Source organism: Phoxinus phoxinus (assembly GCF_949152265.1).
Source record: "Phoxinus phoxinus genome assembly, chromosome: 17".
In the NCBI taxonomy this organism is placed as follows: Eukaryota; Metazoa; Chordata; class Actinopteri; order Cypriniformes; family Leuciscidae; genus Phoxinus; species Phoxinus phoxinus.
This window is the reverse complement of record NC_136892.1, coordinates 15,798,625-15,815,893: the sequence shown is the minus strand read 5'-3', so window position 1 is coordinate 15,815,893 and position 17,269 is coordinate 15,798,625. Positions and strand designations below refer to the sequence as shown.

The following is a 17,269-nucleotide window of genomic DNA, read 5'->3' as shown; positions in this document are numbered from 1 at the left end:
GTTCCCCTCAAGTTAATGCAGGTGGAGTTTATCACATTAACTGTGAATGACTTCATTTTACATCTATGTCAGCCTTATTCAGCAAACACTGATGATTCATGATTCTGGTCATTCTAAATATGCAACCACAAGGGCTGCATCCGTAAAACTTATTGGCAGCTGACTTGTAACTTGCCTCGATGACTTTGTTGGCAATGTTTGCGTACAAAGGTACTTCAAGAAACTGATTTCGGACAGACTTCTGAGGCAGGGTAACGGTTTAATGATCTACAGCAGAAACCATCTTTATTCTTTAGCTTAACTGTCACAGATAGGAAAGCACAGGATTGTGGGATATCAAAGATAGTGAAGGATACAGCTATGCTGCCTTCAAAACTCGATCAGATGAAGGGATCTCAAGAGACAGGAAGAGAAGCTAACATTGGATTTGGACGTGCCTTAATGCCTTTCTACCTCGGAAAGGCATTTCTACATTTTCGGACACAGCCAAAGTGTTCACTTGCACAAAATATTTGTTGTTGTATCATAAATGCATACACATCAATACTGGCAACTATACCTTAGGGAACACATTCAGGAGTTTTAAAACTAGGGTCTGGGGACCCCCAAGGCAAATTTGAGACTTAATTTACTTTTAATGTACGTTCAGTATAGTGAAATGCAAATTTTTAATTATTTTTTTTTTCTTATGTTGTAATATAGGATTAAGTTTAAGTCTAATATATATTTAAACATTTAAATAAAATAAATCTATATGATTATATATTTTTTAATAATTATTATATACATTACCATTTCTTTTTTATTTGATCAAAAATACAGTAAAAGGGAATATTGTGAAATGGTATTACAGTTAAAAATAACGGTTTGTAATATATTTTAATCTGTGATTTATTCCTGTGATGGCAAAGATGAATTTTCAGCAGCCATTACTCTCAGTAATCAGTCTGCAGTGTCACGTGATCCTACAGAAAAGCGAAATTTCATAATTTTGCAGATGTGATGTTGTCTTATCACACTTAATTTTCCTCACACAGTTTAAATGGATATGTATATATAAACATATATAGCTGCCTTATACATTTTAGGAAAGATATTCATCACAAGGGGGTCCTAAAATATTAAAGCATTAAAAAGTTTGAAAACCCTGATCACACACAATGATGACACCCCAAACTGATATCATTGATAATTTTTTTTTAATCAATGATACATATTACATATGTTATAAGTGACTTATTCTTTCAAGTCAATCAGGTGTATTGTCTTACACAAGACTGAACATATATAACCTATACTGTAGGTGTGTGCATGTTTATGAGGTATATTTTGAACTTTGAGAGTCAGAGGACATAGACACTGGATAAACATCATTGGTTACTCTTCTACTTTGTCATACCTTTTCTGTCTCACTCATTGCTTGAGTGAACAAAATGTTCTGAATACGCTCAGCTAAACAGAGAGTTATGCCTAAAAGTAATTAATTCACCCATAATCTCCTCCTCCTTTCACATTGATAATGAGACATGAAGTCCCGCACACTAATCTACCCTGAGTTGTACTCAGTTCCTCACAGTAACACCCCACCGGCTCGGACGCTGGACCATCTTCAGGACACAGCAGGTACGAGCACAGAGGTTAGCCAAGGGATTCCAGAAGGAGCACAACTTCAGTCTAGCTGAGGCACCTCTTCCCGTGCCTCATGGAAAAGTCTGTTCGTGCCACAAGCGGTTTAAACGTGGACCTTCTAATCCAGAGCAAACATTTGATGCATTTCCACCCGAAAGCCTGAGGAATTTAAGAGCTGATTATACAACAACGCATAACAGTTTCTCTATTTATTTCTCCTATTAAGAATATCTTTCTAGTTCCATTTGTTTTCTAGGGAGAAAAATCAGGACATCCAAGTCACCACAGGTCCGTGCACACTTGTTTTTTTATCCTCATCTGTGAAGCTTTTTATTTAGTGTTTAATTTTTATTGCATTTGAGGCCTACACTGAAAAAAATGGATATAGAAACAATTTTCTCTCAAATTGCTAGTACATTTAAAAATTAATTACACTGAAAAAATAAGTTCTGAATCAACATGCACCAATTTTCTATATATCCTAATCATTTGTTAACAAACATGTATTCATAACTTCAATGAGCTCATTGTTTCTGCCTTAAATGCATACATTGTTTAAATTAAGAGATTATTAGCTAACTGTGTGATTTGTACATGTACATTTCTGAAATACATAGCTGAGACAGTTGTGAATTGAATGTAAATGAATTGAAAAAATAAGTAACACATTGAATTAAACGTGAAATTGTAAGGTAGAAAGACTGAAATAATAGTTCTTGCAAAACGTAAGTAAAGCGTAATCTTTATGTACAACTTTTTTTATACAGTGATGCCAATATTATTAGCATAATCTCTTTACATCCTCATCTACACTAGTACTTTTAATTATTTGGATAAACACATCTGCTAAAATATTATATTTAAATCAGATATGCTGCAAAGTAATTGTCTTATGATTGCAATATAATTGTATTGTGATAAATGCAGTGTATTACCTATTTCAGAGCCTATATGTGAATTTTCCATAAGGGCTTTTTTTGACCAACATGCCTTATCTTTATATTCCCACAGACACATTTTACAACCTATTTAGCAGAACATTGGGTTATAAACTGTATCCACACGTGAGTTGTAATACCTGTGATATTCCCTGTTGTTGTGGACATCTGAGCCATGGCCTTTTCTGACCTGCTGGAGCAGGTGGGCAGCACAGGACGCTTCCAGATCTTGCATGTCACCATGTTGAGTATGCCCATCCTTATGATGGCCAGCCATAACCTGCTGCAGAATTTTGTGGCCTCTGTGCCACCGCACCACTGCGCCCCCTACGCCAACCTCTCAATGTCCTCCACGGGGGACGTGTGGCGGGCAACGGTGCCCCTGGGCCAGAACGGCCAACCGGAAAGCTGTAGACGCTACACACATCCTCAGTGGCAGCTCCTGAACAGCAATAGTTCAGAGAGCCTAAGGGAAGAGGGCGAGGAAGAGATAGAGATGCAGAAGTGTGAAGATGGATGGAACTACAACATGACAGAAATGAGCTCGACTATTATTAGTGAGGTAAGAGTTAAATGTCTTTCCATTATTATTATTAGCAAAAAGTTTGCTTTCATGGTGACATTAATGTTCATTTCAACATTTAATTTTTTTTTTTTTTTTAAATCAAAAGTTGTTTCTGGTAATATTACTTGCATTGTGTACTAACATTAATAAACAATGAACAACATTTATTATTAAAATGCTGTAAAACATGTTCATTGTTGGTTCATGTTAGCTAATGCATTAACAAATTAGACCTTTTTCTTTTTGTAAAGTGTTAGCAAAATAAGTTAAGAAAAGGTACCATTTGTGCAATAATTCAATGAAAATCAAATATTTGTAAGTGCGCCTTGTGTGTCCAAATACTTTTTTGGGGCACTGAATGACCTCTGCCTGTTCACCAAGCAATAAGCAAAGAAATGAATGTGGTATGTTTAGTAACACTTTATTTTAAGGTGATTTAGTTACACTACATGTAGCCTACTTATATAACTATAGGTATAAATTATAAGTAACTTAATTATTATTACACAGTACTTATTTGAGTAAGTATGTAACTACGTCGCCTTAAAACAAAGTGTAACCGTATGTTTTTTCCTGTGTGTCTTTTAGTGGGATTTGGTTTGTGACCAGCGTGCGCTAAAACAAATGAGTCAAACTACATATATGGGAGGCGTCCTTGTGGGAGCAGCGCTTTTTGGGGGACTTTCTGACAGGTTGTGACAGCTTTTACTGTTAAATATGACAACAACATCAACGAAAAAACAACAACTTAGAAATGCAGACAGAGAAATGCAGCAGGACACTAATTCAATTCCCCTAATCTGTTGTAGATTTGGCCGGCGCATTTTACTGCTGATCTCTAACCTGATGATGGCGGTTGGAGGAACATGTGCTGCCTTCTCCACATCCTTCACCATGTTTTGCATTTTCCGTGTCTGCTGTGGCATGGCCCTTTCTGGTCTGGTGCTCAATTCTTTCTCTCTGAGTGAGTATAGTGAATAACACAGCTGTGGATTAGAGGTTGGCATCTATCCAATCCATGTGATTTACATTATTTGGTGACATCTAGTGGAGAAAGGCATGAAGTGTCATTGTTGCTTCTCAGTTGTGGAATGGATCCCCACGCGTGTGCGGACGGTGGTGGGCACAGGAACAGGCTACTGCTACACCACAGGCCAGCTGATCCTGGTAGCCATCGCTTACTGCATCAGAGACTGGCGCTGGCTCACACTGGCTGTCTCTCTGCCTTTCTATGTGTCCTTCATCTACTCATGGTGTGTCTTCTGCTCATGACGGTTTATACTAAACAAAGTTCAAAAGAACAGCATTTATTTGAAATATAAATCTTTTGTAACATTACTGTCACTTTTGATCAATTGAATGCCCCCTTTCTGAATAAAAATGTCCAAAGCGTTGGAAGTTGGAATGAACAAAGTAGCAGAATCTATGTGCAGCATTATTAAATAACAAATCAAAATAACCAAACACTCATATTACTCAGAACTTCTAAAAAAAACTTGAACGGAACAACCAATACAATAGCAATCATAGACAAAGAACAACTAAAAATAAGCAATAACAAATGAGGGCAAATTAAAAACCATGTCAACAGATAAATTAACACATGAAACTGAACTGGGAACAAAGCTGAACTAAACACAAAGTCCTACTCAAGCGAAACACAAACATAGATCAAACGTGACACCCCCCCCCCCCCCCCTCCCTCCAATAAATAACAACAAAAAGTCCAACAGAGGAGGGTGGGAGGGAACTTAGGAGGAGGATGTATACCTGGCAGATGGGACAACCCAGGACGAGGGAGAAGCCAGGGAGTAGATGATGATGGGAGGAGCCAGGAAGAAGATGATGGTGGGAGGGGCCAGGAAGAAGATGATGGTGGGAGGGGCCAGGGAGTGACCCCAAACAATGTTGCAGGCTGAAGGCCCACTGTGGAGCTGATTGAAGGAGCCATGGTGAAGCCTTGGTCAAGAGGCCAGGCAGAACCAGGGGAATGACTGACAGAGGCAGAGTCAGTGGAGGTGGAGGTAGAGACCCAGGTGGAGCAGAAGTGCCGAAGAGACCGGTTGACACCGAAGGTCCGGCCGTGTTGACGAGTGGCCGAGGTGGAGCCAGGGTGCCAGAGGACTGAGGCAGAGCCAGTGTGACTGAGAACTGAGAACTGAGGCAAGGAAGCTCAGTGGAGCCTTAAGGATGATGGTCCATGGGTGGTGCAGAGGGAGTAAGGAGCCAAAGTGGAGCCAACTAGTCGAAGGGCCAAGGTGGAGTGATGGGCTTGGAGGTTCGAGGTGGAGCTAGAGGATCGACACACCAGGGCAGAGCTGGTGAACAGGAAGACCAAGGCTGATCCGAGCTGCTGAGAGGAGCCAGCAAAGGAGTCGAAGGGCTGAAGGGAGCCAGCAGAGAAGAAGAACTGGATAGCATGGGCAGAGGGTTACAAGATGGCCTCCTTAGCTGTGATAGGGCAGGCAAAGAGATTTTAAAAAATGGCATCCTTGGCCAGTATGGGGGAGGCAGAGGAGGTGGGAGTGGGAGACAGGGTGGGAGTATCATCAACAACACTGACATGGTGCTGGACGACGAAATAGACTTGGTGCTAGGTGACAAAACAGACTTGGTGCTGGGTGACAAAACAGATTTGGTGCTGGGTGACAAAACAGACTTGGTGCTGGACGGGACCAACGGCAAAGGGATATCCTGGGAAACAACCTGCTCCAATTCCTCACACAATTGTTTAGAAGCTCACCCTCTGCGAATGGGCAGGACTCCACGTCATGCCCAAGAACTCCACTAACACACACTTTGGGACGGATGTTGAGGAGCTCAGTTGTCAGCTATGGCATGGACTCCCGGTCTGCGGTGGGCTCTGGCTTACTATCCTTTGTGGGCTTGGGCTCTAGCTAAGTGAAGGATTTGGCTGCTGGCCTGGGGAGGATTGGAGTAGACAATTGCAACGGGCAAGGGGCAAGTTAGTCTGGGGCATGTTTATCTTCCATCGCCTCCACGAAAAACTTCTGAAGCTTACACAAACACAATGTCTATTAATGTTTAGTCTTTTAAATATGTCTTTAATAATATGAAGTGATACATAATTTAAATAATTTAAATAATTAAATAATATAATTATTGTAAATAAATATTTATTGTAAGAAGTCAACCACTTGAAAGTCAGTGTTTATTTTGCTCATGTTTGAGTTTTTATCTTCTGCAGGTGGTTCTTAGAGTCTGCTCGTTGGCTGGTCCTGGCCAAGAAATCAGAGCAGGCAGTAAAAAACCTCAAAACGGTGGCTCGCATAAATGGACGCCGTGCAGAAGCCGATAAAATCAACCTTGAGGTATGACTTTACGTGGGTTGTGTCAATTGCAGCATCTTCCAGGTAATTCGGAATGCTTATTCTGTTGTGGTTATGCATGCAGATGTTGCAAGAGTCCATGAAGAAGGAGATGGCCTGTTCACAGGGGTCTTACAGTGCTCTAGACCTCATGCGCACATCCACTATGAGAACCATCACCTTGTGCCTTAGCGCAGTCTGGTCAGTCACTCAATCCTACCATTTCATTCAGTAACAACCAGCATTTGAATCATACCACACTTGTGACCTTCGAACTGTAACATCTCAGGTTCTCAACCAGCTTCGCCTACTATGGCCTCTCTATGGATCTGCAGAAATTTGGGGTCAGCATTTATCTTATCCAGGTCATCTTTGGAGCAGTGGACATACCAGCCAAAATCTTGGTTACGATATCCATGAGCATGTTAGGGCGAAGACCATCTCAGTGCGGAGCTCTTGTACTGGCTGGTGTAATGATACTCATTAATCTTCTGGTGCCTCATGGTGAGAATTTGAGCTTGGTTAGCAGTAAAGCGCAGTAATAATAAAACTGCAGTCTCATTGTCACATAGGGTCACCACAATTGAAGTTTGACATTCACATGGCTGATCATGGAACTATGTGTTTGTGACACTTGTTTTTGTGCATGTGCAGACATGCAAGTGTTACGCACTAGCATGGCGGTGATTGGGAAGGGCTGCTTGGCTGCGTCATTCAACTGCTGTTACCTGTACTCTGGAGAGCTCTATCCTACGGTCATCCGGTAATTAAATCCCAAAACAACGAACAAATTCCCTACGATTCACAGCTTTATTACACTTCTCCACAAGGCCGTAACCATGTCTTGAACATTAGTGGGGGAGGGTTTTAATGGTCTTTTTATTTAAAGGATACTAATAATTAAAGGATACAAAATGGATTTTAATGGAATAAAGAAAAAGGCAGAAGAGTAGCAACAGAACAAGAATATATATATATTCTTGTTCTGTTTCTTTGATGATTACGGCCCTTTTTGTATATCATTTTGTTTCTTTTTGACAAGCAATAACAAGAACCCCAGAATCCCATACTATTTTCCAGTGCAACTGATGTCAACTTATGCAATGTTCTGATGTGTCCTCTCAGTCAGAACGGAATGGGATGGGTGTCCATGATGGCTCGGTTTGGAGCAATGGTGGCCCCCATGGTGCTCCTTCTGGGAGAGGATTCCCAATGGCTACCTGGTTTTATCTACGGAGGGGCTCCAATTGTCAGTGGGATCATTGCCTACTTTCTCCCAGAAACCCTTGGACAACCTTTGCCTGATACTATCCAGGATGTGGACGACAGGTGAGCCTGTGCACTGTAAAAAAAAGTTAACTTAACTTAAAAGTTAACTTAAAAGCACGTAACATTTAACATTAAAGCAACCAGCTGCAAAGCATTTTTGAGTTCACTCAACTTCAGCGGTCATAGTTGTGCCAAATCATTTTTGAAAGTTTTCTAAACGTATTTGATTAAGTTAATTCTACCTTTCTCAGAAAGTTCATCTACCAGTCCAACTCAAAGAAACAAGTAAGCACAACTACAGAGGCCGGAAGTTCACTAAACTCAAAAAACAATTTTTTTAAGTTGATTCAACTTTCTCCAAATATCTCACCCAGATACTTGAATATCCCTCATATTAAGAATCATACTGTTTACAAGTACCGCAGGTCCCCAGAAGTAGATCCTGATACCTTTGCTCGGCCTCGGAGGCCAGGCCATGTCCCGCCGCAGATTGCGTCTCAGGCAGTTTTAGGCGGAGCTCTCTCGACGAGCAACACCACTCCGCGCGTTACAGCCGTCGGAGTTCGGGGAAAAAAAGCCCTCAGGCCGGGTGCGTGTGGCCCGTTTATGACGTACAAACCATATTGTAAATACAACACAATAGAAAAGGCAGTGCCATCATTACAAAAATTATTTATTGACAACTCTGCAAAACATTTTCATCTTTTTCGTCTGCAAGAAGTTCTACTCCACTCTTCAAGATTTATAAAAAAAGAGAAAAAGATTACTCACTAAATTAGAGTACAACATGGAATACATAAATTCTGAACCTTATGATTATCCATATGGATTGCAGCTATTTGAAGATTAATAATTTTTTGAAGGACCAAACTCTTGCGCACTTGGGGTCAAGACCTAGCCTGGCAAGCCAGACCAACATCAAGATGTTAAGTCTGTCAACTCACCATTGGGATGGCTCAATCCGTGGGGCAGAATAAACGATTGTCGTTCAAATTCCCTCTTCACGCAATAGGATAGCGATACAACCAACCAGAGCAATGAAGAAGGTAATGTAATCAGAGCGGCAAAGATCTGGTCCGGCAAAACTCCAAACACATTTTCCTTTTTTAAGAATGACTTAAGTGCCGTTCTTTGTTCTATTCTCAAAGAAAAGCTTAACTCCAAGTCCTCCAGAGTCGCGGCCAAAGCCGATTCGAAAGACAGCTGTTTGCCAGCAGCAGCAGCAGCCATTCTTTGTTTTCAGGTAGCAGGGATTCGTCGCACTCTGTTGTCATCATGTTAAGCCCGCCCGCCGACTCTATACATGATGTGATTGGCCTGACTAGAGTTCAGTTTTTCCAGCTTGCAAACCAACGGAGAGTTGCTAGACTACCCTTGCTGCAAAAATAAATTTTGCTGCCGCTAGGGTGCTTCTAGATTACTAGGCTAGTCAAGACTAAACACTTTTGAATTTGTAATTATTTTATTTGAATTCTTTAGGATAGTTCACATTGAGGTCATCAATCAAAGAGGAGAATAACAGTTGTGGCATAAGTCTTGCACATTATCCGACCCAATCTGCTCTTATAGTACTACAGAGAGGCACCTTATATTTGAGTTTGAGTGGATGGTGGCAACATCCCCTGTCCTGCAGTAGAAATCAGCAGAAAATTTGGGGCAAAACTAATTTTTTATTGAATCCCAGTGGACCACAGAGTGTTCCTAAACATGTGCTCATGTAACTTCATTTGGAAAATAAAGATGGTCATGTTTTTAAGCTTGTTCAAATTTAGCCATTGAACTAAAACTGATCAACGAAATTCATTTCCCAAGCCCAAACAATCACACACTTGTGCTGTTAGATGCCATATCAGCATTGATGTGATTACCTGTGGCACTTGTTAACAGCAGAATCCATGCCCATTGATTTAAAGCTTTTCATGTTGTTTAAAAGAGATAGGTCACCCAAAATCACACATGCAAATGGAATAAGGAAGTGTATAGGCTCACATTCTGTTCATCGCCCAAACTGATTGTATTGAATCAGGAAAGATTAAATCACTAGGGTCATATGACTTTCATGCTGCCGTTGTGTCCTTTTTGGAGTTTAAAATTGTTGGACCCCATTGACTTGAATTTTGTGGACAGAAAAACCTTCAATCCTTCGAAATATTTTTGTGTTCACCAGAAGAAAGTAAAGACAACAAAAGGTGTGAGTAAATATTTAAGTTCCTCTTGTTTTTATATTCTATATGCATATTATTTCATATTATATTAATTGTATTTACTCTGCTATTGCCATATTACTGTTTAACCTTATGATTGTGCACTGTATTGTTTTCACAGGTTAGATATCAGAGGGAATGTCTCAATCTCAAGGTTTTCAATGTCTCCGGACAGTGTTGCGAAGCAGTAATATTCCATTGTTTTTGCTTTAATATAATAACAACTTGTTGAATGTGTGGTATCAGGTTAAGTCAAACTGATCACAAAGAAAGACTTTAATATTCAATAAAGTAATTTTTACCATGACTTTGTCTCCTGCTTCTCTTTCCTCTGCCTCTTGGCTGATAAGAGAGCAGGGGGCGTTTTCGCAAAACATTTTATCTTACCAGTAAGAGTAAGTCTCCTAAATGACAGTAAAAGTTCTTTATTAAGAGTTTTCTCTTAAAACCTATTCACAATGCTGCTGAGACCAAATTTTACTAAGGAAGAGAGAGAAGTCTTCAGCTAAGAGTAAGGGCAGGGTTGACCTTGTTGCTATGGGTGATGTCAACAACTACTATGACCACAGATATTGGCTGATGGGGGAATCTATGTCTGTGATTTAATCATAGAAATATTGTAGAATTCAAAGGTTTTCAAATAAAAATGTTGGCATATACAAATAAAGATTTTAAAAAATATATGTTGCCATATTCAAATAAAGGTTTTAAAATGTAAGGTAAGTGTCACTAATTAAACTAGTATATGTTCAGCTATTTGTCAGCCTCTTACATGTCTGCATGTCCGACAAATGATGTCTTATAAACAAAGTTTGGGAAGAGGACGTCCAAATGGTCTATCTAATCAGGTCGAGAGGAGGCATATATACACAGCCGACAGCCGACTCACCTAGTTACCTCAACAGTTTTCTGTATCCCTCCACCACCCCTATTGGACTCTCGGCGAAGATACTCTTTGCTCTCTATTGGGGATACGGGGGAGAACGTCTCGGTTACGTATGTAACCTTGGTTCCCTGAGCAGGGAACGAGACACTGCGAAGCGGTCACTATGGGAACACCTTCGGTGTGACGAATGTCTGAAGCCCTTATACCACCACGCCAATTTGATTGGCCAATAGCGCTTATCATCGCCCAAAGAATAGGTCATGTAGCTTAATATCAGCCTGCTGGACGCTATTTGATCAGATTTCCATGACGAAGGAAGCACTAATCGAAAAAATACGGAAAGGCCGACATCGCAGTGTCTCGTTCCCTGCTTAGAGAACCAGGGTTACATACGTAACTGAGACGTTCCCTTTCATATGTTCTCTCGACACTGTGAAGCGGTTGCTATGGGAACTATTTATTCAATAACGCCACCACGTAACTGAGAATAGCTGGAAGACCTTGGAAAGCGTCCGCTCAAGCAGATGAGACCTGGGAGCCAGGAGCCATCTTCACTCCACCTTCATCTTCAACAGAACGTTAAACTTGATAAAGGTGTTCAGAGAGGACCATCCTGCCGTAACACAAATATCCTCCAAAGAAGAGCCTTTAAAAAGAGCTTGGGAAGAAGCCATTCCCCTGATGGAATGAGCACGTATACCTAAATTATGCCTGTAGAAGCCTGACTCCATCTGAGAGGGGGTATTTCTTCTATAGCCCCTTTCTCCAGGAGTGACAAAATCTCCTGACTCAAACTCGAGACTTCCCAAGGACGTACCGCCGTGAGAAGGATCCCGTCGAAAGGAGGTGGGCCTTTCCTGAGCTGGATGGTGTAACCGTGTTGAATGGTGCATAACACCCATTGTGAAATTTCGGGCAGGCGCTACCCAGTGATCCGCTAGAGGTGTTAGCCGTTCTACTTCCAGACCCTGCTATGCTGCAGGTGCCAGTACATTACTGAATGCAGAGAGCCTCTAAGGTCTGCAGAAACAGGAAGTATTGCATTTTTAGTTATAGACCGGACCGGACCTGATTAGGGCTCCGGAGCACATAAGTGGCGGAAACCTCTTAAACAGGGAGCCGCCTCATCGCCGGATCGGGCTGACCCACCACATTGAACGTGGGGGTTTTGAAAGCCACCATACACAGGCCTCACGTATGTGGCCCTAGGGCTTTTTCTCGAACTCCGAAGGCTGGAACGCGCGGAGGGTCTGAGGTGGTGCTCGTCGAGAGAGCTCCGATGAAAACCGCCCGAGACGCAATCTGCGGCGGGACAGTTAAGGTCAGAGCTGGGAGGCCACAATGAGAGATATATCCTTGCGGGGTTCATCTAAACTCTCCGATGGAGGGCCTGGCCTCCGAGGACGAGCGAATGCATCAGGAGCTACTTCTGGGGACCTGAGGTTGAGTGGCCTTGGCCGTCAAACCCATGTCTATCCGTCTACGTCACGAGCAAAACGATGGACGAGTCCTAGGACCCCATTTTCTACAAGGGGGCTCCATAGGCGATGTCTCACTTCGTTGTGACTCACGGGGGCCCTGTAGCGAAGATGACTGCGACCGGACTGGAGGTGGCTGTCGCTCGGCCTCCCTAGACCTGTGTGGGATGAGCTAGCGAAAAACAGATTGCTGTTTCTCTGCCCGAAATTCACCACAGCGGTCACAGACTCCCCAAATAGGCCGTCTTTAGATATGGAGGCATCCAGCATGAAGGTCTTGTCTTTTTCTTTGATGTCCTTCAAAGTCTTTTTAGTCTTTTAACATAATATTATATTTGACCAACTAGTGTAATTTATATAACTTATTTTCATTCGTAAAGCTTAAAGAAAACATATAATTCCGTTCCTTTGGCAGCATGGTTGAAGGAGGAAATGAAACCCGCAGAAGAAAGTACAGCGAATACAGACTACGCACGCACGATACCGGGAAGTTAAACGTTCGTGCGACGAAATCAAAACATTACGTTTTCCCAACTTAATTGTTTGTATTTGTTGGACAAAATAGTAGTAAACATGTAGTTAAATCGTTTTTATGGGTAAACTCAACGTTGTGTTTAAAAATTGTCCACTCGACGTAAAACTTTAAACCTAACAATTTGCAATTGGATTTTTTGCAGTGTGGTGGCATACACATTAAAGTTTTGTGCTGGTTGAATCTGATCAAACATGATGCAATTGATATCGCAAGAGAATGTTACGTCAAAAGTTAAAGTGCAAATGAGCAAAGTGTAAAATTGCTAACAATAACATGTTTTTCAACTCTTTCACTTATTATAGAGGTTTAGGACGGACAACTTCTAAAAGATTACCTGAAAAAGAGGATTTGGCTAAGAAGGATCCCAGTTGTGTCCTCCTGAAAGAGTCTGCCTGAGACCGTCACTTCACTGCAGTATAAGACATTCATTGAGATGATTGATGCCATACCGAAGAGAACTCAAGTGTTAATATGATGGAAACAACCAACGGCTGTAAATGGGGGTTTCTTTGAATTTGAATTATAAATAGTTTGTGGTATTTTCTTGTTTTTCTGACTGCAATTAATGTATTTTAAAAGTATTATTTACTTGGGCGAAGTGAGATAGAGCTTCATGGAGCTTTGTGCTCTTTAGAAATCTTTTACTGTTATATACAGTACTGTATGTGTGTGTGCGTGCGTGTGTGTGTGTGTGTGTGTGACATTTTTGTTTTATTACATGAATGATGAAAAGAAATAAAAAAAACTAATTGTTGATGAATGGGGTTTGTGTTTTTTTTTTGTTGATATTTATTAAAGCTTTCATAAGTAGTTTTCGGTAAAATGCATTCAAATTAAAAAATATAAATGATTAATTATTTAATTTCATGTCATACTATCATTTAGCCTGCTGGCTCTTGGTAGAGCTGTCATCATCTCTCAGATTAAATTAAGTTATTTTGTATTTAATTAAATGATTTTGTATTTAATTAAATGATTTTGTATTTGAGTAAATAAATGAGTGACAATTTTGTAATAGATGACGATCTAAATTTCATCAGCAGGCTCTTGCTTGGACGTTATGCTACACCCACAATTTTTCTCCACATAAAACCTTTCTATGGAACAACTCTAATATAATGATTAGGAATAAATCTGGTTTTCTCAGGAATATAATTGGAATTCTCTCAAATTTTTTATATATCTGGTATATTTTCAATTTTATTTGAAGAATGTATGTCTGTTCATAATTTCCCCTTTCCATTTAAAGAATATATATATATATATATATATATATATATATATATATATATATATATATATATATATATATATATATATATATATATATATAATGCAGTGCTTAAAGCAATTCCTACCGGTCTAAGTCAACTTGTTAAATGTCATTTAAGTTTTAGTAAGAGTGTCACCAAAAAAACCTGATTTGATCTTAGATGGAATAAGTATTTTTGACAAGAAATGTAATAATAAGCATATTCAACAAATTCTTCAGAGTAAAAAATATAATGTTGCTAAAGGCTAATTGTATTGGGCCTCTTTTATTGAATATAGACTGGAAGCCTGGCTGTTATTCCAATAAGACTAAAGAAATTAATTTTAAGATCTTACATAAAATATACCCGGTGAATGATACTGTGGCAAAATATATGGATGTTGATTTTGTTGTGTTCATTTTAAATAATTAAAAAAAAATTATTCACAAGCAAAATTTCTCTAAATCGCAGCCTACTTTTCCACATTTTTGTGTGTGTGAAATGTTACATATATTTTATATAATTTCATTCCTGTAGAAGTTCTATCTGTTCTGTCCTTTATGTCTGCTTATTGTTTGATACAATAAAAATACCTATACTGGGACCAGCCACCAGGGAGCGATCGAGATACTTTAGCTTCACTTTTCAGGACTTGTACGGCAAGCTTGGGTGAAAGTCTGGCACACCCAAAAATGTGTATAAATAATATAAATAATTATATAAATATAAATATTTATATAAATATATAAATAATTTCTTATAGTATGCAGACAAGGATCTTCTGATAACTTGCTCTTTTGCGTCAACTGGCACACGTTCTGCTGGGCTCATGAGGCATGCAGGCGGTTATGTAAAAAAGTAAAAGAAGATTGTTTAGTGACCATTTAACTGTCACCACAAAGAAGCTGTGTCATTGTTACATAACTAACGTACACAAATGTAATGAATAATCTTAATAATGTATAACTAGTGACGGCGCAAGTATTTTTAACAGCCTAACAAACTAAAAATGGGTTATGCACAAAAAACTACAACTCCCACACATACGCATACGGATGTTTCCCATGAGCGCTTGCTGCAGATTCCGGTGTCATTTTCCTCTTCCTGTTCATTACATACTCGATATATCAGAGCAGCAAGATGTCTGGATTTCTGCGGGGAATTGCTCGGATCCGCACCGCTCCGGTTCTGCGGGGATCAACCATCACCCAGCGAGCCAACATCGCCTCGCGTCCAGCCAAGGATGCACTGGGGCCCGCTGTGAGTATCTGTAGAGAGCGGACGAAGTGAAGGCCATGATCTCCCTGGCGTTCACCTTTAGACCCAAAGTGGTCATCGGAGACATACAAATTCAGTTTAGTCTGACCTCTAATTCACACGATTATTATAAATAGATATCGTTTGTACTTTAGCATTATTCTTGGACTAATGTGGTTTGTGGTTGAAACGGCACCCAAAACTTAATCGTCCCATAGCGGTTATTCGGAAGGTCGTGGAGCAAAAGGATCGACGGCGAACTGAATTTCAATTTTTTTTAGTTATATTGCTTTTAGTTACTCTTTAAAGAAAAAAAGAATTCGCGTTTGAGGACCATTGTGTATATTTCAAGCGATATATAATAGTTAACGTTAGCTAGGCTAATACTTATGCTACAGAGGAGTGTAACGTTGCCATGACTTCCTCTAGTGCTACTTTCAATTATCTCTCATCCATTTCTGGATGTTTCTTACGGTTCCTTATTTCTCGGAAGGATGTTTTCGTTTTCTTGCTTTAATTCGAGGGATTCTGGCCACGTGTGTGTGTGTAATATCTTTAATTAAAACAATAATAATAAACAACACTTAATAAAAAAAAATAAAAAAAAAATATATATATATACATATATATATACACATGTATATATTAGTTAGGCTAATACATGGCTATATATACTCTTAATGACACCGCAATAGCAAACTACAACAATACAATCAAATCCCAATGGACAAAATCAAATCCTGCCTTCCATTTTTCTTGTTCGAGAAGCACGATTATTCAAAACAGCTACTGTGTACTAGCCTATCTAATAGTACATTTGGTGATACCTTTAGATTTCCAAGGCAATTTTTTTTTATTCCATTTGAAGTCGCAGTAACCGTTTTGAATCTCAAGATGGCATTGATTAGCTTGCATTGGAATGAAAGTACAAAGTCTGTGCAGTGCTACAAGTGATGTGTCAGCAGGATGTTGCTACAGTTCTATTAAAGTCCGCATGAAACAAGTTGCGGTTCTTTTTTTCTTTCTATTGTTACGCATATCTGAGTGAAACTGCTTCTCGAACAAGAAAAATGGAGGGCAGGACTTAATTTTGTCCATTTAGGATTTGATTGCAAATAATGTAGGCTAGTGGTTTGGTATTGCTGTCACTTGAGTGCAGGTTGTCACGCCATCATCAGAGAAGATATGAATATGATGTTGAAAGGAGTGGAAGATATGTTGATTAACAATAACGAGGGCACATACAAAATAATGTGAACGAATAAATCATAATAAATACTGCAATTTTCCTTATAAAATATACCATGATTTCATGGCGACTTTAAGTGGTTATAATGTTGCATTCACGCTAAGTCCTAATTACAAGATGCAACACATGGCTACCTAACAGTTGTTTGGGTCTTACTCTTATGTCTGTTTTTACAGGAGACAACAATTGGTCTGGCCTTATTTTCTCTTGCCATCCTGGGACCAGCTGGGTGGGTTCTGGCCAACCTGGAAAATTACAGGAAGGGAGACTCTGATGCATCTGAATGATCACTGTCATTGACTGAAAGCAGTTTGTCTGGTTTTATTGCTTTTAACACATTGGGACCACCATCACACAGACCTCCGACTTACCTGAACAGCAGAACAATCTCTCCTTGAGCCACCCAGCTACCTCTCCATGCGACTGGTTACTTTCCTCCAAACACTCCAGTCTTCATTACACCGAGCGTCTGCTCCCTGTTACCAACTGTGTAATAACATTTAATGATGGGTGTTTCTTATTACCTGGAGCTGTTACATTTGAAATAAATCATTATTTAAATCTTAAATTCTGTGTCTGTTTTTTGTCTTTTGTTTTTGACAATATGCTATTGGAATAAAGCATAATATATAATGCCTTTCAATAACCTGTTGCATGATGGGTTTGTATTTGAATGT

At 39.7% G+C, this 17,269-nt stretch overlaps 2 protein-coding genes across 2 annotated transcripts; both read left to right on the top strand.

The window, feature by feature from the left end:
• Nucleotides 1-1,510: 1,510 nt before the first annotated feature.
• Nucleotides 1,511-13,591, top strand: slc22a6l (solute carrier family 22 member 6, like). The gene is made up of 11 exons (XM_079586204.1): nt 1,511-1,917; nt 2,641-3,129; nt 3,721-3,824; nt 3,942-4,096; nt 4,217-4,385; nt 6,341-6,464; nt 6,547-6,662; nt 6,751-6,965; nt 7,116-7,224; nt 7,587-7,790; nt 13,136-13,591. Exons 2-11 carry the CDS (start codon nt 2,743-2,745, stop codon nt 13,227-13,229), a joined length of 1,677 nt encoding a protein of 558 aa, XP_079442330.1. The 5' UTR covers nt 1,511-1,917; nt 2,641-2,742; the 3' UTR covers nt 13,230-13,591.
• Nucleotides 13,592-15,167: 1,576 nt separating this feature from the next.
• Nucleotides 15,168-17,160, top strand: cox8a (cytochrome c oxidase subunit 8A). The gene is made up of 2 exons (XM_079586748.1): nt 15,168-15,346; nt 16,769-17,160. The coding sequence occupies exons 1-2, from the start codon at nt 15,227-15,229 to the stop codon at nt 16,877-16,879; spliced, it is 231 nt and encodes a 76-aa protein (XP_079442874.1). The 5' UTR covers nt 15,168-15,226; the 3' UTR covers nt 16,880-17,160.
• The last annotated feature ends 109 nt before the right edge of the window (nt 17,161-17,269 follow it).